Source organism: Aphelocoma coerulescens, chromosome 2, assembly GCF_041296385.1.
Source record: "Aphelocoma coerulescens isolate FSJ_1873_10779 chromosome 2, UR_Acoe_1.0, whole genome shotgun sequence".
NCBI lineage: Eukaryota > Metazoa > Chordata > Aves > Passeriformes > Corvidae > Aphelocoma > Aphelocoma coerulescens.
Genome location: NC_091015.1, coordinates 167440907 through 167457371, shown reverse-complemented (window position 1 = coordinate 167457371; position 16465 = coordinate 167440907). Strand labels below are relative to the sequence as shown.

The following is a 16465-nucleotide window of genomic DNA, read 5'->3' as shown; positions in this document are numbered from 1 at the left end:
GGAAGGGTGGTTGGAATGGGATGATTTTTATTTACAGGAATGATTTTATTCCAACCCAAACCCTTTTATTCCATAATTTCACCACGAAGTGAGAGGGAAGCGTGGATGCAGCTGGATCTGATTCATCCCAACATCAACATGAGGTTTTTTCTTGCCAAACCTCAGTGTCTCAGGGAGGATGCAGGACAGACGTGAAATTAGCTGGCATGGAGAAAGAGCTTCAGTGTCCATCCCTGGCTCTGTGGGTGAGATCAGCCAGGGAATCCTGTAAAACAGCAGGTGGGAACAACACCAGGACTCCTGGGAGAGGGATTTTGGAGCTGGGGAAGGGCTGGGCACATGGTGGGACTCAGCCAGCTGGGAGAGGGGACAGGCACTTCCATGGGACACAGGCACAAGGTGACATCTTTTAATGTGCAAGGCAGGAAAAATGACCCCCCCTCCCCCCCAGCTCCCAGGAAGGAGATCCCCAAGGATTCTGGGACTCTCCCAAAGGAAAATGGCACATTTCCAGGTCTCACCCAGGAGAAAAGGAGTTAAAAACTGATATTCTACTACTCCTTGACACTGGGGCTATCCAGGGCTTTGGCGGAGGAAAGAGGGCATTCCTGGCAGGGTCTTCCTTAATTCCACTTTCAAAATTTTAATTTAGAGCGAAGCCCTGGCTTTGCCTCACAGAAATCCCAAAGGAAAAGCCAGCTGGAAGTGGGGGTGGAGGAGGTGCCTTCAAAACCATCCCCCACCTGGGGGAAAGCTCTGCTCATTTTTAATCTCGGCTTAAGTGCATTAAAAGTGATTAAAACGTTTTCACATCGAAATCCCTTTTGATGACCCTCCTTTGGAAAGGGGGGAGCTGGGAACCCCCTTTCCCTGCACTCCCTTCCCTTTCCTGCATCCCCTTCCTTGCTTCTGCACCCCTTCCCATGAATCCCCTCAAAACCTCTGCACCCCCTTCCCTTCCCCCTGCACCCTCTTTCCTGCCCTTGCACCCCCCTCCCATCCACCTTTCCCTGTCCCTGCACCTCCATTCCCTTCCTTGCACCAACTTTTCCTTCCCCCCTTCCTTTTCCCTGCACCTCCTTCCCTCCCCCTGCACCTCATTTCCCCACCCGCACCCCCTTCTCTTTCCCTGCACCTCTTCCTTCCTTGCAGCCCCTTCCTTTATCCCTCTTCCCCTCCCTAAATCCCCTCCCCTGCTCCCTCGCCTTTCCCCTGTCCCCGGGCAAGGACTACATTTCCCAATGAGCCAAGCGGGGGCGCCCCGTGACGGCACCGGAAGAAGCCGAGCGCAACCGAACCGAGACGAGCCCTTACCGGGCCGACACGAACCGAGCCGAGCGAAGCCGAACTCAGCCGAGTCCTCAACGAGCTGACCCGAGTGACCTCGAATACAGCCGAGCCCCCACCGAGCCGAGCGAAGCCGAACGGAACCGAACCTAGCCGAGACCCGACTGAGCCCCGCCGAGTAGACCCGAGCACAGCCGAATCCAGCCGAGCCCCCAGCGAGCCGAGCCGCGTGTAGCCGAACACAGCCGAGCCTCCACCGACCCAACCCGAACCTGCACCGAGCCGAGCGCAGCCGAACTTAACCGAGCGCAGCCGAGTGCACCCGAGTGGCCCCGAATCCAACCGAGGGTGAGACGCGCCCCTCACCCCATTAAGGGATATTTGGGGGGGACAGGAGCCCCCCCAGGCCTGAGGGGAGGAGAAGCGGGGGGATAGGACGGTGGAGAGGGCAGGCGTGCGGGGGCGTGGGAGGTTGTGGGTTGGGAGGGGGTGCGGGGAGATTGGGGTGCAGGAGTGGGATTTGGGGTGTAGGGGAGGTAGGGGGCTTAGGACTGGGTGCAGAGCTGGGATTTGGGGTGCAGTGCTGGGGTTTGAGGGGCAGGGGAGGCGTGGGATGCAATGCTGCGTGCAGACCTGGGATTTGGGGTGCAGGGGAGGTTTAGGTTGCAAGCACAGGACTTGGGGTGCAGGGGGGAATCTGGGGTTCAGGGGGAGATTTGGGGTGCAGAACCGGGTCGCAGAGGGAGATTTGGGGTACAGAAAGAAATCTGAGGTGCAGGGGGAGATTTGGGGTGTGCAGACCCAAGACTTGGAGTTCAGGAATGGATCTGGGGTGCAACGGGAGATTTGGGGTTTGGGAGGCGATTTGGGGGTGCACAGGGAGATTTGGGGCACACACTTTGGGGTGCAGGCGCCCCTCCCTTTCCAGAGGCCTGGCAGTGCCACGTGGCAGGTCTGGCCCCAGCCCAGGTGGCCTCCAGCTGAGGAGTTTCAGCCCCGTCGCAGCCAAACACGCCCCTTTTTCCACTTCACTTTTTGCCAGAAATGCAGAAATTTCCCCCCAAAAACCTGATCCCACCTGCCTGGGATGCGGATGATGCTCGTGGGTGCCCACACCAGGGTGGACCATCCTGAGGTGCATCCTGAGGTGATCCCAGCTTGTCCCCCCGGCTGCTCCCTGCAGGGTTTTAGCCATGACGGAGGTGACCAAGCGCATCCTGGTGACAGGTGGCACCGGCTTGGTGGGCAGAGCCATCGAGAAGGTGGTGGCCGATGGAGAGGGGCAGCCGGACGAGGAGTGGATCTTCGTGTCCTCCCGAGACGCCGACTTGACGTGAGTTGGGTTTTTCCTTGGAAACCCCTGAATTTGCTCTATTGACCCAAACAAACCCCAAAATCTCCCATCCCAGAATTTTTTTTTTTCCTTGGAAAGACCCCAATCTGCTCTGTTGACCTCGCCAAATCCCAAATTTTCCCATCCCAAGATGGGGATTTTCCTTAGAAACCCCCCAATCTGCCCCCACCAAACCCCAACACTTCCCCTCCCAGTAAAATGGGTTTTTCCTCAGAAAAACCCCAATTTGCTCTGCTGACCCCACTGAATCCCCAGAATTTCCCATTCCAGGAGCAGCTCTGAGACCAAAGCCCTGTTTGAGAGGCACAAGCCCACCCACGTCATCCACCTGGCTGCCATGGTCGGAGGCCTCTTCAAAAACATCCGCTCCAACCTGGATTTTTGGGTGAGCACCCACGGAATGGGCACTGTCGGGATCCCTGTGGGTGCTGCACTCCCTAAACTGGGATATGGGGCACATAGGGATGTGGCTTGCTCTGTTCCCGGAGCCAAACCAGAGCTCCAATGGTTTCTGGAGTTATTAAGGAGTTGTTGTTGAAGGGATTTGGGGATCCCTGAGCCCATGATCCTGATAAATCGCTCCTTTCCCAGAGGACAAACATCCACATCAACGACAACGTCCTGCACTCGGCCCATGAGACGGGGGTGCAGAAGGTGGTCTCCTGCCTCTCCACCTGCATCTTCCCGGACAAGACCACCTATCCCATCGATGAGACCATGGTGAGAATTCCCATTCCCATGCAAAATCCAGGGAAAGTCCCTGCCCTGCTTCATTTATCTGCTCTGATATTCCCAGATCCACAATGGGCCACCTCATAGCTCCAACTTTGGCTACTCCTATGCCAAGAGGATGATTGACATCCAAAATAGGTGAGGTGGGGACATGGGAGCACCCACTGGTTTTCAAGGCAAGGGGAATCCACTGGGATTTCCAGGATTTAAATGACGCCGCGGTGGAAGCTGGGGAGGGCTCAGCAGGTGAAGGTGATGCTGGCCGGGGTTTTTTGGGGGCACATCAGTGCAGGAGGGGGGCTTGACAGCCCACCCACCATCCCCTCCCTGCTCTCATCCAGGGGTTATTCCGAGCAGCACGGCCGACGCTTCACCGCCGTCATTCCCACCAATGTCTTCGGGCCACACGACAACTTCAACATCGAGGACGGCCACGTCCTTCCAGGGCTCATCCACAAGGTCTACCTGGCCAAACGTGAGGGTGGCAGGACTTCCAGGGATTTTTTGGGGGAAAACTGGGTGTGGTTTCCTTCCCACCTGCTCCATGGGGTGGTTGAAGGTGGCTCTGGTGGTCATGGCTCCTTCCTCCTGCAGAGTCCGGCTCTGCTCTGACCATCTGGGGAACGGGCGAGCCCAGGAGACAGTTCATCTATTCCCTGGTAGGTGTGGCCTTGGGAAGCGGGGAATGGGGCTGAAGCCCCCTCGTTTGGCCTGGGCCATCCCCAGGGTTGTGTCCCCTTGGGATGGGAGGGCTGGGGGACATCATTGACCCTTCCAAGAGTTGTCTGCTCTTCCACAGGACCTGGCCCGGCTCTTCCTTTGGGTCCTGCGGGAATACGATGAGGTGGAACCAATCATTTTGTCAGGTAAGCCCTGGCTGCCCCCCCCCAGAAACCCCCTCTCCACAAAGGAACAGCCACGATCCTTGCCTTCTCCACAGTGGGAGAGGAAGATGAAGTCTCCATCCGGGAAGCAGCAGAGGCCATCACAGAGGCCATGGAATTCAGAGGAGAGCTCGTTGTATCCTTCACTGCAGGCTGAACCCCCCTTTCCACCAGTTCCCCTGGGAGATACCATGATCCAGAGGATCCTTCCCACCCAAGGAGCAAAAGCAAGGCCTTTTTTTCCTCCTTAATCCTTCCCATCCCAGTTTGACACCACCAAGTCCGATGGGCAGTTCAAGAAGACGGCCAGCAATGCCAAGCTCCGGCGGTACCTGCCCGGATTCCAATTCACACCTTTCAGGAAAGGTGAGATGGGGGGGCCTCCAGGAGACACTGGAGGTCCTAGCCCCTGCTGTCAGCTGTGGTGGCATCAAGGTGGTCCATCCTTTCCGGATGAGGAATGAGGGTGGTGGAACACTGGCACGGGTTGGCCAGGGAGGTGGTGGTTTCTCCATCCCTGGAAATATCCAAGGTCAGGTTGGATGGGGCATGGAGCAACCTGGTCTCTTGGGAGGTGTCTTCTTGCATGGCGGTTGGATGAGAAGACCTAAAAAGTCCCTTCCAACCCAACCTATCCCTTGATTAAATGACCAAAATCCATTCCCAGTCCCCAAACCCATCCCGTGGTTCTATGACCAAAATTCATTACCAATTCCCAAACCCATTCTGTGATTCTATGACCAAAATCCATTTCCACTCCCCAAACCCATCCCGTGATTCCATGACCAAAATCCATTCCCAATCCCCAAACCCATCCCGTGATTCTATGACCAAAATCCATTCCCAGTCCCCAAACCCCTCCCATGATTCTGTAGCCAAACTCCAGTCCCAATCCTGAAACCCGTCCCATGATTCTATGACCAAACTCCAGTTCCAATCCCTAAACCCATCCCATAATTCTATGATCAAAATCCTTTCCCAGTCCCCAAACCCATCCCATAATTCTATGGCCAAAATCCACTCCCAATCCCCAAACCCATCCCACCTTATCCCTCCACAGCCGTGAAGGAAACCTGTGCCTGGTTCAATGCCAACTATGCCAACGCCAGGAAGTGACGGGCACCGGGATCGGCATCACCCGGCACTGGGATCATCCTCTTCAACTCAGGGTTGTCCTTTGCTGGGGCAGAGGACGGGGCTGGGGGGTGACAGTGACATTTCCAAAGTAAAAATGGGAGCCCGGGGAGCAGCTCCCACATTCCTGCCCCACTGCTGGGACCGGCGCAGGACGCCCAGGGCAGGGGGGAGGAAGGTTGGGGCATCCCAAAACGATCCCAAATTAAGTGGTAGGAGCCAACTGGAGCTATCCAAGAGGGTGGTGGCTCTGAGTTGTTAACGAGCTACACTAATTACCTGCAATTAGGCATAATAAAGGGAAGGCAATCAGGATTCCAGGGCATGGAAATGGCAGCAGGGAATTTGCTGTTGCTCTTGGCACATGGGGATGGTCCCACAGCCCCCCAGTCTCAGGACAGGAGAGACCAGAATGGGAAAGACTCCAGCTGTAAATGTGGCATTTATTAAAATATATGCAAATAGCATAAAATGGGTGGGACAATGAACATCCGCCCTGTACCTACAGCCAGTGGCATCCTTAGGGTCCATGTTCTCCACCAGGATCTGGAAGGGTCATAAAAAGGGTTAAAACCCCTCAGGGAGGGGGTAGCGGGTCAAAAATGGGGAGATGAATCCATGGCCAAGCTACTGCTGGTGGTGTGGATGTGGCAGAATTCCTGCCCAGGAATGGTTTTCTTCCGGCACCGCTGCCCGGCCCTGGTGAGCCCCTGGCATGGGGACCTACAGAGGAGACACCCATCAGCACCCCAGGAAGCCACCAGCAGTGGGGTGTCCCCCTGAGGTGACACCAAGCCCTGGACAAGGGACATTCTTGGTGGTTGGTGCTCACATGTTGGCCCTCGGGCTGCAGGGTTTGGGCTCCCAGCGCTTCCCAACATCCATGACCAGCTCCGGTGTCACCTGGTTTGGGAAGAATTGACTTCCTGTAGATGTCCCTTGTCCCCTGGGGTGCCTAGGCCATCCTTTAGGACACCCTCTTCCACCCCAAATTCTTCCCTGTGTGTCATGTCTTCAGCCCTGTCCATCTCCCAGTGGGTTGTCCCACACCCAGAGGTGCCACTGTGGTGAGGACACCCCAACCTTGAAGGACCTGGCCCTCAGGGAAACCCAGCTGGCCCCCAGGAGCAGGTTTTGGGGGGACAACACCAGCTTGGGGACATCCCACCCAGCATCTTACCCCACACGAGCTCAGCGTTGTCCTCCGGCCACCGGGGACAGGTGACACCCGCCCTGCAAATCCAGGAATGTTCCCGGCCACCTCTTGGGGCTGCTCCAGGAATGAGGACTCTGAAAGAATATGGCCTGGGTGGAGACACCCTCCCAGTGCTTCTGTCCCCAGGTGGAGGATGGGGACACTCTGGGGAGGTGGCACATGCCCTGGCAGAGCTTGGGGACGCTCTGGGATAACGCACATGTCCCAGCACAAGATGGGGATATGTCAGGGCTTTGGATCTGTGTCCTACAGCCACCACACCTCCCACCTCGTGGGCACCTCTCACCTCGCACACAGCTCATCTCCATCTTGTCCAGCTCCTCCTGCAGCAGCTCCATATTGCACTCCCTGTGTGGGAAGAAGGAAAACCAGAGTCCCATCACCTTGGTGGCTTCTGTGTCACCACGACCATGGCAGACATGCACCACTCCAGCCTCTCCACACCCTTCTCCAAGCAGAAATAGGTCAGAGAGCTGTGATGAGGTACCCAGAAGCTGTAGGAAAGCCATCAAGATGTGTCCTGTCCTTTCCTGGGAACGTCTGCCAGAGGGCTCCAGGATGGAACGTCCAAGATGGGACATCCGGGATGAGGATCTAAGAATGGGACAACCAGGACAGCAGAAATAGGGTAGGGAGTTGGAATGAGGTGCCCCAAAGCCAGAGGAAAGCCATCAAGGTATGTCCCGTGCTTCCCTGGAGACCTCTGCCAGATGGTCCCAGGATGGAAGATCCAGGGTGGGAAATCCAGGATGAGGCACCAAGGATGGGACACCCAGGATGGGACATCTGAGCAGAAAGAGGGCAAGGAGCTGGGATTAGGGGCCCAAAAGCCATAGGAAAACCATCCACATGTGTCCTGTCCCTTCCTGGGAACTTCTGCCAGATGGCTCCAGGGTGGAAAATCCAGGGTGGGGCACGAAGGATGGGACCTCCTCAGCCATCTCCTACCTCTCTGGGGTGGAGGTGAGCTGGTACTGGGGCTCTTCCTGGGGAACCACCAGCTGGATCCTTCTGGCACCATGGCAGGCGAATGCCACCAGCCAATGCCCTGTGGGAAAACAAGAGGGTGGGAGAGGACAGAGCACCCCCAGCGTGGTGTGTCCCCAACCGGATGTCCCCACACTCCTCCCCACCTGCCACAGCAAGGACCAGGAGGGTGGAGATTGCCGGGATGCCAAGAGTGCTGGAAGCTAGGAAGAGGAGGAAGAGGAGGATGGTTCGGAGCGGCGCTGGCACCAGTAGGAGAACCAGGAGCACGAAGTATGAGCTTTGTGGGATGCAGGAGGAGGTGGCACTTTGGCTCTGACCTGTGGGTGGGGGAAGAAGAGCCTGGTGTTGGCACCCACCAGCTCCCTCCAATCCTCCAGCACCCATTCCCGCTCACCATCCGGGTCAGGGATGGCTTTGAGGTGCTCCAGGTGCTTTTCCAGCCGGCTTCGTGCATCTTCCAAGGCCATCAGCATCAGCTCCAGGCTCTGGTTGACCCTCCGCAGCTTCTCCATCACCTCCTGAAGGACCAGGTTGCTCTCTGCATGTGGAAAAGATGGATACAGCAGTGGGATGAGCTGGGGAAGATGCACCCCAGTGTAAAAAAAGCTGGGAATGGGATTTGAAAAAAAGCTGGGAATGGGATTTGCTATGTTCCCACCTAGTTGGGGATGAACATCCTTAGTTCTTTCCTGCTCCTGATGGAGGTTGAATGGGACAACCTGGTGTCCTTCCTGGAGCTCTGCAGCCCCAGAGCTGCTCACATTCCCTGTGGGGAGGGACAAGAGGTTGGATCAGTCCCAAAGTGGGATATGGGAATGTCCCAGCATCCCAACCCTGGCTCGTACCCATCCAGTGGGTGATGTCCTCCATGAGCTGGACCACGGGGGTCTCATCCAGCGCTGACCTCATCCAGGTCTCCCACAAATCCTCCTGAGGTGAATATTAGGGCGTGGTGATGGGGGAATGCTGGTTCTCCCCATGGATTCCCCAAAACAAGCCCTCAGCACCCCTGGGTGTTCCCAGCACAGGATGGGGGGACAGAGGAGTGGGTTTGGAGTGTAAAATAAGGAAAAAGGTGTGAACTCGCCCCACAATTTCGCCTTTGCCCCCAAAAAACCATCCCCACACTAGGCAAAGTGGCTTCCCAGGGTGGGGGATCCTGGGAACCCCCATTTCCCAGCCAGAGGGAATCCCACAGCCACACCGGATGGTGACAGGAGTCCAGGTGTGACATCTCATGTGGCTTCATCCTGGAACTGGTTATCACCCGTGGTTGTCTTGAGGGGGATGTGTATGGGGAACCCCAGCTCTGGGGGGGGGGGGTCCCCACCTTCTCTGGGGGGGCAGCAAGGCCCAGCCACCCCAAAAACCCAGCAGTGGTGCAGAGGAGCAGCACAGCCCAGGACCTCTGGAACAGCATGATGGGAATGAGGGAGTCCTGTGGGGAAAAGAGGTGGGGTGAAGCCCCCCATACCCATGAACAAATTAAAGGACCCCCCCCCACCCCAAATTTGGGGGACCCACCCCACTCAGGGGACCTTCCATAGTCCCAGGGATGTCGGTGGGTGGGGGTACTGTGGGAAGTAGAGGGTGAGGAGCACCCTGGAGTAGGAAGTAGCACCCACATCCACGGACAAATTTGGGGACCCCCCATAAACCCGGGAATATCGGCGGGTGGGGGTCCTTTGGGGGGAGGAGAATAGGGACCACCTCCCACATCCACGGACAACTGTAGGGACCTCCCCCACTCCCAATTTAGTCCCCACCCCCCTGGTAGGGACCCCGCCGTGGCCCCAGGGGTGCTGGGGCGCAGCTGAGCGCTGCGGGGAAGGTTTGGAAAGGTTTAGGAATAATCGGGAATGGTCGGGAACCCCTTTCGGGACCCCCACGCGTGGACCTGAGCGAACCACGTGGCGCCCGCGCGCCTGCGCAGTGACCCCTCCCTGCCCCTCCGCCCCGCCCCTTAAAGGAGGCTTCGCCAATAGGAGAGAGGGGCGTGGCTGGGAGCGGCCAATCAGCGCAGGGGGTGTGGCTCTGGGGGCGTGGCCGCGGGTAGCGATGGAGGCGTCCGAGCTCTGGGTCGGGTTCGTGGGCGCCGGGCGTATGGCCGGGGGACTCGTCAGGGGGCTGCTGCAGGCAGGTACGGGCTAGTGGGCGACCGGGGGGTCCCCGGCACACGGGAAGGGGAGGGGACATGGGAACAGTCCTGGTCTGGCGCCTCCCCGGCGTCCCTGCGCGCCCTGTGGCGCGGGGAAGTGTGGGGACGTGGGGGCAGCATTCGTCTGGATGCTCCTTGCACTCCCTTCCCTGTTGTCTAGTGGAGGGACATGGAGTCAGTCGCGTCCTGGCCCATTCTCAAAGTCCCAGCCCGCCCCCGGGTCCCTGTCCTCCAGTGCAGGGACATGGGGACAGCCCTGTCCTGGCCCGTTCCCCCCTATGGGGGTTCCTGTCCTGCACTGGAGGGACATGGGGACAACCCTTTCCTGCCGCTCTCCCCGGGAACCCTGCCCTCCCTGGTGTCCCTGTCCCACAGATCAGTGTGGGGACACGGGGACAGCCCTGTCCTGCCTCTCTCCCTTACATCCCTGTCCCTGCTCCCCGTGTGTCCCAGATTGTCCCTGTCCCATAGCACAGTGTGGGGACAGCCCTGCCCATTTGGGGCCACCTCCATTGTCACTGCACCATCACACAAGTGGGTGTCAGTGCCAGCCACACCAGCAGGATCCATCCCCAGCCCCCTTTGCTCCATGTCCCCCAGTGGGATCGTGCTGGGATTGGAGGAATCACATCCTGGTGAAAATCGAGGTGTCTGGGCTGTGCTGAGGTGTCCCCCACACCCTGGGGCCACCCTGGCCGCTCATCCCATTCCCTGTGTTTCCCAAGGGAAGGTCCCAGCCAGCAACATCCTGGCCAGCGCTCCCTCAGACAAAAACCTGGATGCTTGGCAGGTGAGTGGGGCCGTGGGGGTGGGAGATGTTGGGGTGTCCCTCAATGCGGGGTCAGAGCACCCTTTCCCCCCCCACTGGGTTTGGCTCATCGTTCCCAAGTCTGGGTGAGATCCAGGCAGAGCCTCGGTGGCTTTGTGGCCAGAACAGGTCCCCAGGCCATGTCCCTGCCTCTGGATGTGCTGTTACCATGGGGGCGCTGGTTTTGGGGTGCTGGTTTTGGGGGTGCCAGGCTGTGACCCCTCTCCCTGTCCCCGGGCAGGAGTTGGGCTGCCGGACCACACACTGCAACCTGGAGGTGGTGCACAGGAGCACCCTGGTGTTCCTGGCCACCAAACCCCACATCCTGCCGGGTGTCCTGGAGGAGATCCGTCCTGCCGTGGGGTCCCACCACATCGTCGTGTCACTGGTGGCTGGTGTCACCATCCAGACACTGCAGCGGGTGAGACTTCTCCTTTTCCTTCTCTTCCTTTCTCCTTCTTTTCCTTTTCTTCTTCTCTTCCTTCTTCTCTCCTCCTTCTCCTCTCCTTTCTTTTTCATCCTCCTCCTCCCCCTCCTTCTCCTCACCTTTCTTTTTCCTCCTTCTCCTCCTTCTTCTCTTCCTCCTCTTCCACCTCTTCCTCCTTTTCTCCTTTCTTTTTCCTCATTCTCATCCTTATCTTCCTTCTCCTCCTTTTCCTTCTCTCATTCTCCTTCTCCCCTTCTCATCTTTCTCTTCCTTCTCCTTCTCCTCCTCTCACTCTCCTCTTCCTCCTCCTCCTTCTCTCCTCCTCCTCCATTTGCACCCAGGCCCGTGCGGGACACACTGCTGTGGCCTTGTCCCCACCCGGCTGCACCTCCAGCTCCCTCCCCGTGCTCCTCACTTCTCTGCCAGCCCAATGGGTGTCACCCACCGGTGTCTCCATCACCCTTGGGTACTTTGCAGGGCTGGCACCCCTTCTCCCATCCCCATCTTTTCCCAGCTCCTCCCACCCTGGACCAAAGTGCTGCGGATCATGCCCAACCTGCCCTGCGTGGTGCAGGCGGGAGCCATGGTCTTCTCCCGGGGCAGCAACGCGGGTGACGAGGAAGCTGCGCTCCTCAAGAGCCTCCTGTCCTCCTGCGGCCTCTGCGAGGAGGTTCCTGAATCCTACATCGACATCCACACCGGGCTCAGCGGCAGCGGCGTGGCCTACGTAAGCCAGCGGGACACGGGATGCTATCTTGGGATTTGGGGTCCACCCCTTGCTCCAGGCTCACCCCTGGATGCTCCTCTCTTCCCAGGTGTACCTGTTTGCCGAGGCGCTGGCCGAGGGTGCGGTGAAGATGGGAATGCCGGGCGCCTTGGCCAGCAGGATTGCGGCACAGACACTGCTGGTGAGTCCCTGGCACACCCTGGCATCGCTCCCCTTCCCTCCTGCCCCTGGGCTCCACAACATCCATTGGGACAAGGGAGGAGGTGCTGGATGCCGCTCTGCCTCAGTTTCCCCTCCTGGAAGCAAAAAATGAGGCCACCAGAAGGGCGAAGGGCACAGTGGTGGGACAGTCCATTGCTGTGGGGCCGTTGGGATGGTGATGCCATCCGACCATGGAGAGGGGAATTTGGGAAGTCCCAAATCTCACCTTCTTTCCAACCCATCCTGGTGTCCCGTAGGGCGCAGCGAAGATGCTGCTGGAGACAGGGGAGCACCCGGCGAAGCTGCGGGGGGACGTCTGCACGCCCGGGGGCACCACGATCTACGCCCTGCACCAGCTGGAGAAGGGAGCGCTCCGGGCCACCGTCATGGATGCTGTGGAGGCGGCCACCAACCGGGCATGTGACATGGCCAAGGACTAGTGGACAAGCCCCTTCTGGGACAGGAGGGGTGATGGGGACCAAAGCGAGCTCCTCTGAGGAGTAGGAGGGATCCTGACATCTTCAGAAGAACTTGGATGGGGGTGGGAGGTGGTGTGGACATGTGTTACCTCTGCAGGGCTGGAACCAAATAAACGTGGCCAGAGCAATGGGGGGTGTGGATTTTTGTGGTCTGTTTGGTCCTGGGGGGCCGTGGAAGCCACCATGGTCTGGAAGAGGTCAACCAGCCAAAAAAACTCCACTATGATCCTTTCCTGGCACCAGGGAGCAGGATGGAAACCCAGATCTGCTCCCAGCTCTGGGGATATTGAGGGGGTAGAAACTCAAACTTGCCCATCCAGAGAGGATCTGAGCCTTTTCCATGCCCTAATTAAGCTCCATTTGTCTCCCGGCACCTGCACGGATGCAATGAGTGATGATTTGGGAACTGCTTTGAGGATGAAAAGGTTTTTTCTGGGCAAAACATCGCTGGTGGGAACATCCGGATGCTGAGCCCTGACTTTGGATAAGGACCTGGACTGACAGGAATGGCTTCCCACTGCCAGAGGGCAGGGATAGATGGGATATTGGGAAGGAATTCCTCCCTGGGACGGTGGTGAGGGGCTGGAATGGAATGGAATTCCCAGAGAAGCTGTGGCTGCCCCATCCCTGGAAGTGTCCCAGGCCAGGTTGGACAGGGCTTGGAACAACCTGGGACAGTGGAAGGTGTCCCTGCCCATGGTAGAGGGTTGGATTTTGATGGCCTTGCAGGTCCCTCCCAAGCCAAACCATTCCACGATTTGATATTCTCACCCCACCAAACCAGTTCAAAGATCTCCAGCCCGGCACCTTCTGTTGATCTTCACATTTTTGTCACACAACGGAAGCCTCCTTTAATTCACAAACTCCTGCTTGAAATGAGCCACATCCCAAACTCCAAAATCTTTTTATGGGGTCATTTTGGTGCAAAAGATGATCAAAATAAACAGAAATGTGGTTTTACATGATTACACCCTGTTGGCGTGGAGAAGGCCACACTGAGAGGACACAACCCCGTGAAGGTTCCCCTGGTGCCAGCCCAAATCCCTCTGGGATGGCTCCATGTGACAGTTCACAGATGACAACCTCCATGTGGGAATAAAAATCCATTTAATTTCCATAAACTCTGCAGTGAGGAGACAAAGACCCAACAAGTAAAAACCCCCACCCGCCTGCTGACACGAGGCACGGCAGCACCAAGGAGTTCATTTAATTTCCCTCTTCCAATAATTTGGCTAAACGCTACAATTTCATCCAAATCAGGGCAGGAGCTGCTAAATTCCTATCAGATACCTCCGGTATTCCAGGAGCTCTCCCTGCTCCAACCTCAACTCACTGAGATGTGTCCTCCAGCCCCAGCCACCCCACAAACCCCATGGGGAACACCTCAACCCCCATCCCTGGAGCCTTCAGCTCCACGAGGATGCTTGGGGGATGGTACCTGGTTCAGCAGGTCTCCGTGGTCCAGGTGTTCCCAGCTGTGATGGGAGTGATGGAGGTGACCCATCATGATCCAGGGAGCCGCATCTTCATGGATGCCACCCAAATATTCCAAGAAGGAAGTTGTCTTAAACCAGACCCAAACCATCCTGGTTTAACAGGATTCCGTTTCAGCAGTGGGAAGAGCATCACCAGCCTCTTCCAAGGTGAAATATTTCCCCTGCAGCACCTCAGGAGTGGTCCCTGTCCAGCTGGATGTGCCCACCTCAGCCACGCTCCAGGATTTGAGGATTTTTCAGTGTAACATCCCCCATTACTCCAGGGACACTGAGCAGGTCCTTCCCTCGCCCCTTCTCCCCACGGGATTGGGAAATTTGGGGTGGGGCATCCACCCCCTTCTGGCAGTGCCAGTGACCAGGGGACACAAGGGACATAAAAAATAGCACCTCCTAAATAGATTTAGGTAAGCAACAACCCTGCAATTCAAGTTGTTGCACAAAAATCCCCTAAATTGTGACCCACAGGTACCTGGGCTTCCTGATCCCCAGGGAATCACAGTCACAGAGGGATGAGTGGCACCTCCACCGCCATCCCCCTGGGACAACCGGGGTGTCCCCAGCTCTGTGGCCAACCAGGGGTGGTCAGTAGCCAAGAAGTGGGGGTCGCCCCTGCCCTAGGATTGGGGGCTGCGGCCGTGGCGCAGCCGCTGGGCCATGGAGATGAGGGAGCGGAGCTGCACCAGCTTCAGCGGCCCCACTTCCCGGGGGTCCTGTCCCTCCAGCCAGCGCAGTGCCGTCTCCAGGCCCTGGATGGCTTCCTGAGCCGTGGGCAGCAAAGGATCTCCTCCTTCCCCACCCCTTTTGCCACCAGCTGCTTCCTCCTCCTCATCCTCCTCCATCCCACAGCCCTCGGCGCCTTCCTCCTCGGCATCTTCCTCTCCATCATCATCCTCCTCTGCACCCGGAGCTGCGTCATCCAAGTGTAACCAGTCGGACACTTCCTCGGGAGCCAAGCGCTTGAAGGCCAAGGCAGCCAGGTGGGTGAGGTCACTGAAGACCTTGCTGTCCCCTCCACCTTCCTCCCCTCCCAGGGTGTCCCCGTGCTCCTCCTCACCGGGCTGGGGCTCGAAGGCGGCGCGCAGCCCCAGCAGCCAGCACTTCTCGATCGATCCGGGTGGGATGAGATCCCAGGAGAGGCCGGCCAGGTACAACATGTCCTTGAGGAGGAAGGACCGCACGAAGTCCGCGGGACCACCGGGGCCACTGCAGGACACGGCCAAGCGCAGCAATTCCCGCTTGTAGAGCTGCTTGAAGGCCGACACCACCCCTTGCTCCAGCAGCGCCGGGATTCGGCCTCCCGCTCCGGCCAAGCCGCTCCCGGAGGAACCCTTGGAGAGGAAGAGCGCGCGGATGGACCCGTCTGGAGTCTGGAGCAGCGGGGAATCCTCAGCCCCCGATCCAGAGCGGGATGGAGCGGAGCTGAGCAGCAGCACGGCCTTCTGCTGCAGGCAGCTCCGGCGCAGGTACCGCTTGACCCCCGGCACGAAGTCCTCGAAGAACCAAGCCCGCAGTAGCGCTGGCGCCAGCCGGGCCCTGGGGCTGTAGCGGTAGCAAGCCGGGAATTTCTCCTGGTTGTGATGCCGGAGGCTGGTGGGATCACGGACACCCCCAACCACCAAGGGCTTGAGTTTGTGCGAGCCGGTCAAGTTGGCGGCCAGCAGCACCGTGACGCGCTCGCCGCAGGCCGGCCGCCGCCGTGATGCCGAGATCCCAGCACCGGGAAGAAGCTTCCAGAAGAGCCTGGTGATGTTGGCGTTGTAGATCTGCTCATCCCCGTAGCCGCCGGCATCGGGCAGGACCTCGGCGCGGGCGGCCGGAGCGCGCTCGGGCTCGGCGGGGAGGCCGCCCTCGCCGTAGATGCGTTGGCTAGAGATGCCGTGGCGCTTCTGCCACCGCCAGAACCAGCCGTGGCTCGCCTTGAAGGTGCATTCCGGCCCATAGATCTGCCGGGCGAAGGCTTCCGCCTGCGCCTGGATGAGGGGTCCGGAGAGCGGGACACCGTGCTGGCGCAGGGCGAGGAACCAGGCATAGACGGCGCGGTCAATCTCCTCCTCGTTGGCCAAGCGCATCTTCTTGCGTTGGGTGCCCACCTCGCCGCCGAGCTGCTCCAGGAACCAGCGGAGCTTCGCCTCGTCCTTCAGCCACCCCCTGAGCGTGCCCCCCGGCACCCCGAAAGCCCGGCACACCGACGCCTGGCGCTCGCCCTTCTTCACCCTCTCGATGGCCTGGAGCTTGTCCTTGATGGAGTAGGCGCGGCGAAGCGACATCTTCACCGACACCCCCCCGGGTGATGCGCTGCTGCCTCCACCTCCACCTCCTCCTCCTCCTGCCCGCCGCCCTCCCGCCATTCCCCCGCCCTCCTCCAGCTCCCCCCCGGGCATGGAGCGACCCCCGCATCCATGGGAATGGGGGGCGCGTTATAACCGGGGAGGGATGCGGGGATGGGGTGGGGGGGCGCGGCGGCGCCTTTGTCTCCGCTCCAGTCCCCCGCATGCGCGCACCCCCCCAGCCACTAAGTTGCTCCCTCCCCCCCCTTTTCCTCGCCAAGGTGGATTCTTCCTCCTAGCTCCAC

General features: G+C 58.9%; 4 protein-coding genes across 4 annotated transcripts; 2 read left to right on the top strand and 2 right to left on the bottom strand.

The window, feature by feature from the left end:
• The first annotated feature begins 1382 nt into the window (after positions 1 to 1382).
• Positions 1383 to 5854, top strand: GFUS (GDP-L-fucose synthase). Its single transcript, XM_069005610.1, has 11 exons — positions 1383 to 1635; positions 2471 to 2620; positions 2912 to 3026; positions 3233 to 3361; positions 3438 to 3511; positions 3715 to 3848; positions 3968 to 4032; positions 4173 to 4239; positions 4314 to 4393; positions 4524 to 4623; positions 5318 to 5854. Exons 2-11 carry the CDS (start codon positions 2481 to 2483, stop codon positions 5371 to 5373), a joined length of 960 nt encoding a protein of 319 aa, XP_068861711.1. The 5' UTR covers positions 1383 to 1635; positions 2471 to 2480; the 3' UTR covers positions 5374 to 5854.
• A 133-nt stretch (positions 5855 to 5987) lies between these two features.
• On the bottom strand, positions 5988 to 9522 carry LOC138105519 (protein brambleberry-like). Its single transcript, XM_069005609.1, has 11 exons — positions 9495 to 9522; positions 8928 to 9035; positions 8443 to 8527; positions 8256 to 8363; positions 7992 to 8135; positions 7741 to 7914; positions 7556 to 7655; positions 6894 to 6955; positions 6572 to 6681; positions 6224 to 6294; positions 5988 to 6114 (listed from the first exon to the last, which is right to left on the bottom strand). The coding sequence occupies exons 2-11, from the start codon at positions 9015 to 9017 to the stop codon at positions 5988 to 5990; spliced, it is 1071 nt and encodes a 356-aa protein (XP_068861710.1). The 5' UTR covers positions 9018 to 9035; positions 9495 to 9522.
• A 106-nt stretch (positions 9523 to 9628) lies between these two features.
• On the top strand, positions 9629 to 12525 carry PYCR3 (pyrroline-5-carboxylate reductase 3). Its single transcript, XM_069005607.1, has 6 exons — positions 9629 to 9737; positions 10481 to 10545; positions 10805 to 10984; positions 11505 to 11717; positions 11806 to 11898; positions 12176 to 12525. The coding sequence occupies exons 1-6, from the start codon at positions 9656 to 9658 to the stop codon at positions 12356 to 12358; spliced, it is 816 nt and encodes a 271-aa protein (XP_068861708.1). The 5' UTR covers positions 9629 to 9655; the 3' UTR covers positions 12359 to 12525.
• A 964-nt stretch (positions 12526 to 13489) lies between these two features.
• TIGD5 (tigger transposable element derived 5) lies at positions 13490 to 16274 on the bottom strand. Its single transcript, XM_069005606.1, has one exon. The coding sequence runs from the start codon at positions 16272 to 16274 to the stop codon at positions 14508 to 14510; it is 1767 nt and encodes a 588-aa protein (XP_068861707.1). The 3' UTR covers positions 13490 to 14507.
• Between the last annotated feature and the right edge of the window lie 191 nt (positions 16275 to 16465).